The 12570-nt window shown below is 53.3% G+C and overlaps 1 protein-coding gene and 1 pseudogene across 2 annotated transcripts; one reads left to right on the forward strand and one right to left on the reverse strand.

Moving 5' to 3' along the window:
* The window catches only part of LOC128783030 (zinc finger protein 850-like), a 281788-nt pseudogene that overhangs the window by 57645 nt on the left and 211573 nt on the right, over positions 1–12570 (reverse strand).
* On the forward strand, positions 5661–11358 carry LOC128783079 (U1 small nuclear ribonucleoprotein A-like). 2 transcript variants are annotated; one of them, XM_053933693.1, is made up of 3 exons: positions 5661–6761; positions 8827–8912; positions 9806–11358. In XM_053933693.1, exons 1-3 carry the CDS (start codon positions 6759–6761, stop codon positions 9960–9962), a joined length of 246 nt encoding a protein of 81 aa, XP_053789668.1. In that variant the 5' UTR covers positions 5661–6758; the 3' UTR covers positions 9963–11358. The 2 variants fall into 2 exon arrangements, with proteins under 2 accessions (XP_053789668.1, XP_053789667.1); XM_053933692.1 differs by having other exon boundaries at positions 5661–6480.

Raw genomic sequence — 12570 nt, forward strand, 5'->3', positions numbered from 1 at the left:
GTAAGGACGAGAGGGCTCCGAAGTGGCTTTATTCCTAGAGGCTTTATTTCAGGAGCGTCGCAGGAACAGGAGGGAAAAACGGGGGCACGGACTCTCCAGAAGGGAGCCAGCTCCGGAAGCCCCGAGGAAAGGCGGGGCTGGGTACTAAGGGCAAAGGAGTAGGAGTGGTTAGGGTACAGAACAGCCAACGGGCAACGGGTGAAGGGGGGAGACAGAGTGGGGTAACATACAGAGAACTAATCAGGGTACAGAGGAGGAGTGGTATTCTAACAGGAGCCAATGGGGGTAACAGAATAACTGAACTTTCTGGAACTGGGGAGTATGCTAAACATTGATTGACAGCTCTTCTGGGGTGGAGAGCAGCAGCTGATTTCTAAACTGTTGCTGCCTCCCAAGGGAGAGCAGGAACCCCTCCCACAAGAGGGGCCCTGGCTCGAGCCAGGGAGAGGCACGGGAAAATCGGATCTTTTGGACAGTGTGGATCCGATGGCCTGGCACATCAGAGCCACAGAAATATGAAACCTTAGCTGATACTGGTGCGCAGTGTGCCCTGATACCATGGGGACATGTGGGGGCAGAACCTGTTTCCATTGCCGGGGTGACGGGGGGATCGATCACAGCAATTGACCCTGTGGGGAGCCGAGGTGAGCCTGACTGGGAAGGAGTGGCAGAAACATCCCATTGTGACCGGCCCAGAGGCCCCGTGTATTCTGGGCATAGACTTCCTCCAGAATGGCTACTACAAAGACCCAAAGGGACTCAGGTGGGCTTTTGGCATAGCTGCTGGAGAGGCAGAGGACATGAAGCAGTTGAACATCTTGCCTGGACTATCAGACTGTCTGGAACCGACTGCCCCAGGGGTGGAAGCACAGCCCCACCAGCTGCCATGGACTGATCCAGGCTGCACTGGCAAAGGGTGAAGCTCCAGAACACCTGCAGTACATCGATGGCATCATTGTGTGGGGGAACACAGCAATGGAAGTATTTGAGAAAGGAGAGAGGATTGTCCAGATTCTGCTGGAAGCCGGTTTTTGGAGAATGCACATTCCTGAGTACAGCCAGATCGTGAGCCCTCTCTACCTGGTCACCCACAAAAAGAACGATTTCCACTGGGGCCCTGAGCAGCAACAAGCCTTTGCCCAGATCAAGCAGGAGATCGCTCATGCAGTCGCCCTTGGCCCAGTCAGGACGGGACCAGAGGTGAGGAATGTGCTCTACTCTGCAGCCAGGAACAATGGCTTGTCCTGGAGCCTTTGGCAGAAGGTGCCTGGGGAGACTCGAGGCCAACCACTGGGATTCTGGATCCAAAGCTACAGAGGGTCTGAAGCCAAGTACACTCCCACAGAGAAGGGAATCTTGGCCGCCTATGAAGCAGTTCAAGTTGCCTTGGGGGTGATTGGCACAGAAGCACAACTCCTCCTGGCACCCCGACTGCCGGTGCTGGGGTGGATGTTTCAAGGAAAGGTTCCCACATCCTGCCACGCCACCGACACCACACGGAGCAAGTGGATTGCTCGCATCACACAGCACACCCGTACTGGAAACCTGAATCACCCTGGGATTTTGGAAATAAAAACTGGACAGAAAGTGAAAACTTTGGTCTCACTGATGAAGAGGAGCAGGAACAAGGGACACAGGCTGAAGAAACTCCACCATACAAACATCTACCAGCAGAGGAAACACGCTACGCTCTTTTCACGGACGGTTCCTGTCGCATCGTAGGGATGGACCAGAAGTGGAAAGCAGCCGTATGGAGCCCCACACGACAGGTTGCACAAGCTACTGAGGAGAAGGTGGATCAAGTCAACTTGCTGAACTCAAGGCCGTTCAGCTGGCCCTGGACATTGCTGAAAGAGAGAAGTGACCAAAGCTCTGCCTTTATACCAATTCATGGATGGCAGCCAATGCTCTGTGGGGCTGCCTGGAAAGGTGGAAAAAGGCCAACTGGCAGCTTAGAGGAAAACCAGTCTGGAATGCTGATGAGTGGAAAGACATTGCCTCTCGGGTGGAGAAGGTACCTGTGGAAGTCTGCCATGTAGATGCCAATGTCCTCAAGAGTCGGGCTAATGAGGAGCACCGAAACAACGAGCAGGTAGATCAGACTGCAAAGACAGAGGTGTCAAAGATAGACTTGGATTGGCATCACAAGGGGCAGTTGTTCCTGGCTCGATGGGCTCATGATGCCTCAGGTCATCAGGGCAGAGATGCCACCTATAAGTGGGCACGAGACCGAGGGGTGGATCTAAGCACGGACAGGATTTCTCAGGTTATCCATGACTGTGAGACGTGTGCTGTGATCAAGGAGGCCAAGCGGGTGAAGCCCCTGTGCTATGGTGGGCAGGGGTCCAAGTACAAGTATGGGGAGGCCTGGCAGATTGACCACATCACACTGCCCCAGACACGCCAAGGCAAGCGCTACGTGCTCACCATGGTAGAAGCCACCACGGGATGCTTGGAGACCTCCCCTGTGCCTCACAGCACTGCCCCAACACCATCCTGGGCCTGGAAAAGCAAGTCCTGGGGAGGCATGGCACCCCTGAGAGGACTGAGTCAGACAAGGGGACTCATTTCAAGAGCGGCATCGCCAACACCTGGGCTAGAGAACATGGCATCGAGTGGGTGCACTGAGACCCGCACTGAGACCCCCCCAAAAAACCCCAAACCCAGGCACCCCCCGGCATATTTGGGCCGAGCTCCCCCTCCCTGGGCACCTGCGGGATGGGGGGCGATGCTCCCGGGGCTGCGGCGACTTTAGGCAGCGCCAGGGCCACGCGATTCCTTCTCTGCTCTTCTCCGGCTGCTCCTCGCTGCCGCTGCGCCTCTTCCTCCCTCCCTCCTCCTCCTGCCCCGTTCCCGAAGGCCGAACCATGAGGGGAAAGGGGGCGAGGAAAGGGCGGGAACCGTGAGGGGAAAGGGGGCGAGGAAAGGGCGGGAACCGTGAGGGGAAAGGGGCGGGGCCAAGGGGACCGGGAGGGACCAGGGAGGGCTCGGGGCGTTTGGGGCTTTTTTGGGCTTTGGGGGATTGTGTTGGGACTTATGGGGGAGCTGTTGGGGTTTTTGGGGAGAATTATTGGGCTTGGGGGGGAGTTGGGGAATTTTGGGAGGTTTTGTGGATTTTGGGGGATTTGGATTTTGGGGGGTTTTATTGGCACTTTGGGAGGGGGGTGTTTTTCTGGGCATGTTTGGGGGTATATTGAAATTTTTTATTTTTTCATTTGAATTTTGGAAGGTTTTACTGGGATTTGGTGGGGATTTTGTGGGATTCTCTTCAATTTTTGGGGCTTTTATTGGAACTTTTGGTGGATTTTGGAGGGTTTTCTTGGAATTTTGGGGGTATTTAGTAGGATTCTTGGGGGATTTGGGTTTGTTTTTTTTTTTTTTTGATTCTTTGGGTTTTTTGGGTGTTGCCAGGATTTCTCTGGGACTTGGGGCAGATTTTGTGTGATTTTTTGTAGCTTTGGGAATTTTTTGAGGGGGATTTGTGGGGTTTAATTAGGATTTTGGGGGGGTTGAGATTTCAAGAGATTTTGTGGGCTTTTATTGCGATTCTAGAGTGTTCTAGTAGGAGTTTGTGAGATTTAACTGGGATTGTGTGGATTTTATTGGGAATTTTGGAGATTTTAAGGAAATTTTGTTGCCTCTCAGACCTTCCCCACACCCAGGGACAACCCCAAAGCCCACCAAAATTCCACTGAAACCCCCAAAATCCCCTAAAAATCCCAATAAAATCCTCCAAAACCCCAGAGAAACCCACAAATTCCCAGTGAAACCCACCAAAATTAAAAAAAAACTCCCAAAAATTTCGATACCCCCCCAAAAAAAACAAACCCTGCCAAAATCCTAATAAAACTCCCCAAATCCACAGACTCCCCCAAAACCCAATAATTCCCTCTAAACTCCCAAGAAAATCCCCCAAAAGCCCAAAAAACCCCAAATATTCCCCACAAAACCCCCCAAAACCCAAAAAGCCCCCCCAATCTCCTCAAAGTCCCCCAGAAATGCCCCAAAATCCCCCAAATCCCCAAAAAAAGCCCCCCAACCACCCCCCCCCAAATCACCCAAAGCCGCCCAGAGCCCCCCAGACTCACTGGGGGCCGTCCTGGATCCGGGGGCACCGGCCGGTGGAACAGGAGCCACTTCAGGGGCCCTCGGAGCTTTTTGGGGAGGGGGCACCATGGGAGACCCCCCAAAAACGGGGAGGGGGAACCCCTGTTGTGCCCCCTCCCCTCAAAAAAACCCAGACCCCGGTTCAGGGTGGGTCTGGGACCAACTGGGACCCCCAAATCTCCCCCAGGACCCCTCCAGGAACCCCAAACCCCCCTGAGCCCCCCAAGGTTGGCCCAGGACCCCCTGGGAGCCCCCAGACCCCAATCGGGCCCAGCCCAGGATGTCCCCTGGGACCCCCCAGGCCCTTCCCAAGACCCCACCCAGGACCCTTCCAGGACCCTCCAGACCCCTCCCCAAACCAACCCGGGACCCCCCAGCCCCTCCCCAGATCCCCCCAGGGCCTTTCCCCAAAACCCCCCCAGACCATCACCCAGAACCACTCCAGCCCCCCCAAAGGCCCTCCCAAAAACCTCCAAAACCTCCCAGGACCCCCCAAACCGCTCCCCAAACTCCCCGCAGAGCCTCCCACGCCCCCCAGGACCCCCTGTGCGGACCCCCCTCCCCCAGCTGTCCCGGCCCCTCAGCAGCTCCCGGAGCCTCCGTCCTCTCCCAGCGCCTCCCCCGCTCTCTCCAGCGCCTCCCGCAGGACCCGCCCGAGCCCGGGGCGGGCCCGGGGCCGCCGGGGGAGGGGCCGCCGCTTCCGCAGCGCCTCTGATTGGCTGGAGCGGCGCGGGGGAGGCGGGCGTTGCTGAGGGAAGCCGCGCGGTGATTGGTTGATTGGGCACGGGGCGCGCCGTTATTGGCTGGAGGAGCCGGCGCGCGCGGCGGAGGCGGGAGATTGTGAGGGGAGAGTGGCTGAGGAGGGAGTTGAGGTGGGGCCGGGGGGGTTTGGGGCGGGTCTGAGGTGGGTTTGGGGAGGTGTGCGGAGAAATTGGGGATTTTGGGTGGGTTGACGGGAAATAGGGCAGTGTGCGGTGGGTTTGGGGGGAATGAGGGGGTCTGAGGGAGCTTTCGTGGGTCTGCGGGGGCTTTAGGGAACTTTGGGTGGCGGTTAAGAGAGTCTGGAGCGTTCTCAGGTGTGTTTAGGAGGATCTAAAGGGAATTGGGGGGTCTGAGGGGATTTTGAGGGCGTTGTGAGAGGAACTTGGGGGATCTGGGGGTTCTGAGTTGGGTCTGAAGCGAATTTGGGGGAGTCTGAAGGGATTTCATAGGGTTTAGGTAGGGTTTAGGGGTCTGAGGGGGATTTAGGAGAGTCTTGTGGGATCTGGGGGGGTCTCAGGTGGGTCTGAGGTTAATTCTGGGGGCACTGGGGCTGTATGAGGGTAATTGGGGGGGTTAGGTGGGTCTGGGGTGGATTTGGGGCTCTGGGGGCACCTGAAGGGGGGTGCCAGGGGCTGAAGGGGTCGCAGCCCCCCCAGACGCCCCCAAAGCCCCCCTGTCCCCCCAGAGGGGTCCCGGCCATGGTGGTGCAGGACCCCCGGCCCAAGCCCAGCATCTCCATCAACAACCTGAACGAGGAGATCAAGAAGGACGGTGGGGGGGGGCTGGGGGGGTCCTGGGGGATCTGAGAGTGTCCCTGGGTGTCCCCAGGGGCTCAGGCTGTCCCCTGGGTGTCCCCAGAGCTGGAGCGCTCTCTGTCCCCATTGTCACCTGTCCCTGTGCCAAGTGTCCCTCTGTCCCCTGTGTCCCCAGAGCTGGAGCAGTGTCTGTTGTCACCTGTCCTTGTCCCCAGAGCTGTAGCAGTGTCTGTCTCTGTTGTCACCTGTCCTTGTCCCCAGAGCTGGAGCAGTGTCTGTTGTCACCTGTCCTTGTCCCCAGAGCTGGAGCAGTGTCTGTCTCTGTTGTCACCTGTCCTTGTCCCCAGAGCTGGAGCAGTGTCTGTCTGTGTTGTCACCTGTCCTTGTCCCCAGAGCTGGAGCAGTGTCTGTCTCTGTTGTCACCTGTCCTTGTCCCCAGAGCTGGAGCAGTGTCTGTCTCTGTTGTCACCTGTCCTTGTCCCCAGAGCTGGAGCAGTGTCTGTCTCTGTTGTCACATGTCCTTGTCCCCAGAGCTGGAGCAGTGTCTGTCCCCTCGCTCTGTCCCCTGTGTGTCCCCAGAGCTGGAGCTGTCCCTGTGCCCGTTGTCCCCATTGTTGCCAGAGCTGAAGGAGTTCCTGTCCCTGCTGTCCCTGTCCTTGTCCCCATTGTCACGGTGTCCCCAGAGCTGGAGAAGTCCCTCTGCGCCATTTTCTCGCGCTTTGGGCAGATTTTGGACGTTTTGGTGTGGCGCAGTCTCCGCGTGCGGGGCCAGGCCTTCGTCACCTCCAAGGAGATGAGCAGTGGCACCAACGCCCTGCGCTCCATGCAGGGCTTCCCCTTCTACGGCCAACCCGTGGTGAGACAGAGACTGGGGCAATTCTGACATTTGGGGAAAGAACTGGAATTCTGGGGGAAAACCGCCAAACTCTGGCCTCAAATATCCCCAAATCCAACTTGGAATCCCTCCAAATTCACCCTGAACAGCCCAAAGCTTCCCCTACTATGACAAGCCCATGGTGAGAGAGAAATGCTGAGGGAAAACCCTGGAATTCTGGGAAAAAACCCAAAAACCCCGAGGAAAAGAACCAAATCCAACCAGGAACCCCCCAAAGCTTCCCCTTCTATGACAAGCCCATGGTAAGACCCAAATCCCTGGGAAAATCCTGACGTTAGGGAAAAAATCCTGAAATTCTGGAAAAAATCCTCAATTCCTTGGGGGGGAAAAACCCCAAAATGCAGCTTCAAATATCCCCAAAATCCAACCAGGAGCCCCCCCAAAGCTTCCCCTTCTATGACAAGCCCATGGTCAAAGAGAAATCTGTGGAGAAATCCTGGAATTTTTTTTTAATTCCTGAAATTCTGGGAAAAACCCCAAAATCTTGGGGAAAAAAACCAAATCCAGCCTCAAGTATCCCTAAAATCCACTCTACAACCCCCCAATGCTTCCCCTTCTGGGACAAATCCACAATGAGAGCAGAATCCTGGGGAAAATACCCAAATTTGGGGAAAAATCCTGAAACTGGGGGAAAAAAAAAGCCCAAAATTCATTTGGGAACCCACCCAAAACCCCGTGGGAAATACCCAACCCTGAAATCCGGGGAAGAAATGGAAATCCAGCCAGAAATCCACCCCCAATCCCCTGGGAATGACCCCAAGTCCCTGTTGGAACCTCCCCAGTTGCTCTGAATTCTCCCAAAATCCTTCTGAAATTCCCCAAATTCCTTCTAGGACTTCACAAAATCCCTCAAAAACTACTCTAATTGCTGTTGGAACTGCCCCAAATCCCATCTGGAGCCTCCCCAAATCCCTCAGAACCCCTGAAAATCTCTCAGAAAACCCCAAAATCCCTCTTGGAACTGCCCCAAATCCCAGAGAATTCCCCCAAAGCCCTCAGAAAGCCCCAAATCCTGCCCAGATCCCCTCTGAATTCCCCCAAACCCCTCAGAAAGCCCCAAATCCCCTCTGGGACCTCGCCCAGATCCCCCCAAAATCCTCGGGAACGACCCCAAAACCCCCTGAGCCGTCCCCAAATCCCCCTGGACTGATCCCAAATCCCAAATCTTTGTGGGGATTTTGGGGTGGGTTCCGTGAGGTTTTGTTGAGGTTTGGTGGGATTTTGAGGAAGTTTTTGTGGGGATTTTTTGGGTGGATTTCCTTGGACTTTGGGTGGGATTTGAACGGACTTGGGGGGATTTGAGAGGGGTTTGGTGGGATTTTGATGCGGATTTTTTGAGTGGATTTGGGGTGGATTTTGTGGGTTTAGGAGGGCTTTTGGGGAATTTTTGGTGGGATATTTTGGGTGATTTGGAGGATTTTTTTGTGTGGATTTTGTGCAATTGGTGGATTTTGGGGGGATTTTTATGTAGATGTTTCTGTGTGGATTCTGTGGGATTTTCATGGGGATTTAGTGGGACTTTTGAGGGATTTTTCTGTGGGATTTAGGGGGATTTCAGGGGGATTTTTTGGGGATTTTGAGGGATTTGTGTGGGCTTTGGGGTGATTTTTTGTGGAGGTTTTTGCTGTGAACTTTGTGGGCTTTTGGGTGGAATTTTTGTGGGTTTTTGGTGGGATTTTGAGGGAATTTTATGAGGACTTTTGGGTGGATTTTTGGGTGAGTTCCGTGGGATATTGGGGCAATTCTATGGTGGATTTAGGGGTGCTTTTTGTGGAATTTTTGTGGGGATTTAGCTGGGATTTTGGGTGGATTTTGTGGGATCTTTTGAGGATTTTTTTTCTGGACTTTTTGTGGGGATTTGTTGAGATTTTGGTGGGATCTTTTGTGAGGTTTTTGAGGAGATTTTTATTGGATTTTGGTGGGGTTTTTGGGGTTTTTTTTTAAGTGAGATTTTTGTGGGGTTTTTTTGAATTATGGTGGGGTATTGGTGGGATTTTTGTAGGTTTTTTGGGATTTTGGTGGGAGTTTTGTGTTTTTTCTTAGGATTTTGGTGGGATTTTGGGCTGATTTCTGTGGGGCTTTTTTTAGATTTTGGGCAGATTTCTGTGGTTTTTGTTTTTTCTTTTTTTTTTTTTGGTGGGATTTTGGTGGGGTTTCTGTGGGTTTTTTTCTCAGGATTTTGGTGGGATTTTGGGCAGATTTTTTGGTGTGTATCCAGAGTGACTTTGGGCAGATTTTGGGCCTGGTTGGGGCAGATTTGGGGCAGCTTTGGGGCTGATTTTGGGGTTTTTCTCCCGTTTCCCCCAGGTGTGGAAAGCCCCGAAGCACATCCTGTTCCTGCCCGAGCTCCCTGAGCAGCCCCAGGAGCGGATGCTCTCCGTGCTCCTCAGCCAGTGAGATCTGGGGCAGTCCCGGCATTCCGGGGATTCCGGGGATTGCGGCCGGGCTTTGGGGCATTGGGGGATTTTGGGGCTTGGGGGGCTGAGAGGGGTGAGGGGGGCTTGGGGCTGGATTTTATTGGAAAATATCGGGACTTTGGGGTGAAATGTCTGGGTTTCTAGGGGGAATTTCTAGATGTATTGGGGAAAATACCAGGATTTGGCAGGGAGGAAATTCTGGAATTTTTAGGGAGGAAATTCCTGGGGTTTTGGTGGGGAATTTCTGGATTTTTTGGGGGGTGAATTTCTGGATTTTTTAGGGGAAAAATTCAGAATTTTTGGGGGAGGACTTCTGGATTTTTTGGGGAGGGATTTCTGGATATTTTTGAGGGGGAATTTTGGGAGTTTTGGAGGAATGTTTCTGGGTTTTTAGGGTGTAATTTCTGCATTTTTGGGAACGTTTCTGTATTTTTTTTTGGGAACATTTCTGGATAGGGATTGGAACTGGTTTTGGATTTTTTAGGGAGGGATGTTTCTGGATTTTCTGGGGAAAGTTCCTCATTTTTTGGGAAAGTACCAGGATTTTTTGGCAGAACATTTCTGGATTTCTTTGGGGAACAATTCTGAATTTTGGGGGGAATGTTTCAGGATTTTTTTTTTTTTTTTTTTTTTTTTTTTTTTTTGAGAGCATTTCTGAATTTGGGGAGAACATTCCCAGGTTTCTGGTGGAACATTCCCAGGTTTTTTGTGGAATATTCCCCGGGTTTTTTGTGGAACATTTCCGGGTGTCTGGGGAAGGTTCCCGGGTGTCTGGGGGAAGGTTCCCGGGTTTTTTGTGGAACATTCCCGGGTGTCTGGGGGAAGGTTCCCGGGTGTTTCGGGCTCTCCTGACCCCGTTCCCATCCCAGGTTCCCGGGTTCAGGAGCTGCGCTGCTGCCCGGGTGCCGCGACATCGCCTTGCTGGGGTTGGACACCGAGGTGCAGGCGGGCGCCGCCCGCGAGGCCCTGCAGGGCTTCAGCATCACCCAGAGCAACGCCATGGAGATCTTCTTCGCCAAAAAGTGACCCCCAAACACCCCAAACCCCACCAAAACACCCCCAAACCCAAAACAAACGGGCCTGAAATACCCCAAAATCCTGAAAAACTGCCTCACACCCGCCCCTAAATACCCCAAAACTGCCCCAAACCACCCTGAAATCCCTCCAAACCACCCCAAAATCCCATAGAAACACCCTGAAATCCCTCCAAACCACCCCAAAATCCCATAGAAACACCCTGAAATCCCTCCAAACCGCCCCAAAATCCCATAGAAACACCCTGAAATCCCTCCAAACCACCCCAAAATCCCATAGAAACACCCTGAAATCCCTCCAAACCGCCCCAAAATCCCATAGAAACACCCTGAAATCCCTCCAAACCACCCCAAAATCCCATAGAAATACCTGAATTGCCATAAAACTGCTCCCAAATCCTATAGAAACACTCAAAAATCACTCAACACCACCCTGAAACACCCTAAATCCCATAAAACTGCACCCAAATCCCATAGATCTGCCCCCAACTCCCATAGAAATTCTCCAAAATCCCAGAAAACTGCCCCAAAAATGGTCCTGACCCTTCCCCACGCACCACCACTCCCCCAGGTAAGTTCAGCTCAGCCCAAATCCTCTCTTTTTAAACCTAAATTTTCCTTTTTTAATCTCAAATCCTCCTTTTTATCAACCCCAAAATCTCTTCTCATCCCTAATGTCCTTTTTTTTCCCATCCCAAAATCTCCATTTTCCACCCCAGTTCCACACCCCAAATCCTTCCCTGTCCACCCTAAATCCCCTTTTCCCACCCAGAATCTTTCCCCATCCTGAATCCCCCAATTCCCACCCCAATCCCTCTTTTTTTCCCAGTGTTGGACCCAGGGTCTCTCTGCAGACATCGCACCTGGAGCTGCTCCAAATAAACCCAAATAACCCCAAATAAACCCAAATAACCCCAAACAAACCCCAAATAAATCTTAAATAACCCCAAACAAACCCAAATAACCCCAAACAAACCCCAAATAAACCCCAAATAATCCTCAACCCCAAACAAACCCCAAATAGCCCCAAACAAACCCCAAATAAACCTCAAATAACCCCAAACAAACCCCAAATAATCCTCAAATAACCCCAAACAAACCCAAATAACCCCAAACAAACCCAAATAACACCAAACAAACCCCAAATAACCCCAAATAAACCTCAAATAACCCCAAACAAACCCCACTGTGCCCCCCAGGGCTGGAATGGGTTTAGCGGTGGTTGGGGATTGGGGGGGTTTGATCCTAAAATTTGGGATTTGGGGGTTTGTGACCCCAGGATTTGGGGTTTGGGAGTTTTGTCCCCAGGATTTGGAGCTCAGGGGGTTTGACCCCCAAACTTTGGGATCAGGGCGGTTGGATGCCCCAGGTGTTTCAAACACCAGGATATGAGGTCAGGGGATTTTGACCCCAAAGATTGGGAACTGGGGGGATTCACCCCAGGATTTGGGGGTATTTAACCCCAAAAATGGGGGAGGATCTGGGGGGATCGGGGGGTTTTGACCCCAGAATTTGGGATTTCGGGGGTTTTGATCCCAAACTTTGGGATTTGGGGGTTTTGTCCCCAGGGTTTGGGGATCAGGGGGTTTGACCTCAAACTTTGGGATTTGAGGATTTTTGACACCTCAGGATTTGGGGTTTTGGGGGTTTTGACCCCAGAATTTGGGAACTGGGGATCCTCGACAATCCCAGGGTTCAGGGGGTTATGTCCCCAAAATTTGGGATTTGGGGAGTTTGACCCCAAACTGTGGAGGTTAAGGGTGTTTGGCACCTCGGGATTTGGGATTTGCAGGCGTTTCACCCCACAATTTGGCAATTGGGGGTGTTTGACAATCCCAGAGTTCGGGATTTGGGAGTTTTTTACCCCGGGAGTTGGGGATTGGGGGTTTAAAGCCCAAACTTTGGGGGCTGGGGGTTTTTGACACCTCAGGATTTGGGATTTGGGGGTATTTGACCCCAGGCTTTAGGAACTGGGGGTGTTACAAACCCCAAATGTTTCAAACCCCAGGATTTGGGGTCAGGGGGATTTAACCCCAACCTTTGGGAACTGGGGAGTGTTTGACACCCCAGGATCTGGGATTTGAGGGCTTTGATCCTAAAATTTCGGGTTTGGGGCGGAGGGGGAGGTTGACATCCCAGAGTTTGGGTTTGGAGGTGTTTGACCGCCCCCCCGTGTTTGAACCCGCAGGATTTGGGATGGGGGGAGGTGACCCCAGGATTTGGGGTGTTTGACCCCAATGTTTGACCCCCCCGGGTTTGGGGTCGAGGTTGGGATCGGAGCCATTCCCTGGAAAGAGCGGCGGGATCGAGAATGGGAACGGGAACGGGATCGGGGAGAGACCCTGACCCAATCCCAGACCCCAATCCCAGGGAGAGAGCCCGCCCCAGTCCCGGAATGGACCCATGCCCACAGTCCCGGACCCCTCCCCAATCCCAGCCCCTCCCCAGTCCCAGACCCCTCCCCAGCCGCTGAACGGACCCTCCCTCAATCCCAGCCCGCCCCGATCCGGACCGGAGTCATCCCCGGAGCCTCGCCCATTCCCGGACCGGACCCTTCAATCCCTTTTTGGGGCGGCTCCTGCCGCTTCCAGCCCGTTTTT

Source organism: Vidua chalybeata, unplaced genomic scaffold, assembly GCF_026979565.1.
Source record: "Vidua chalybeata isolate OUT-0048 unplaced genomic scaffold, bVidCha1 merged haplotype W_reject_10, whole genome shotgun sequence".
Lineage (NCBI taxonomy): Eukaryota > Metazoa > Chordata > Aves > Passeriformes > Viduidae > Vidua > Vidua chalybeata.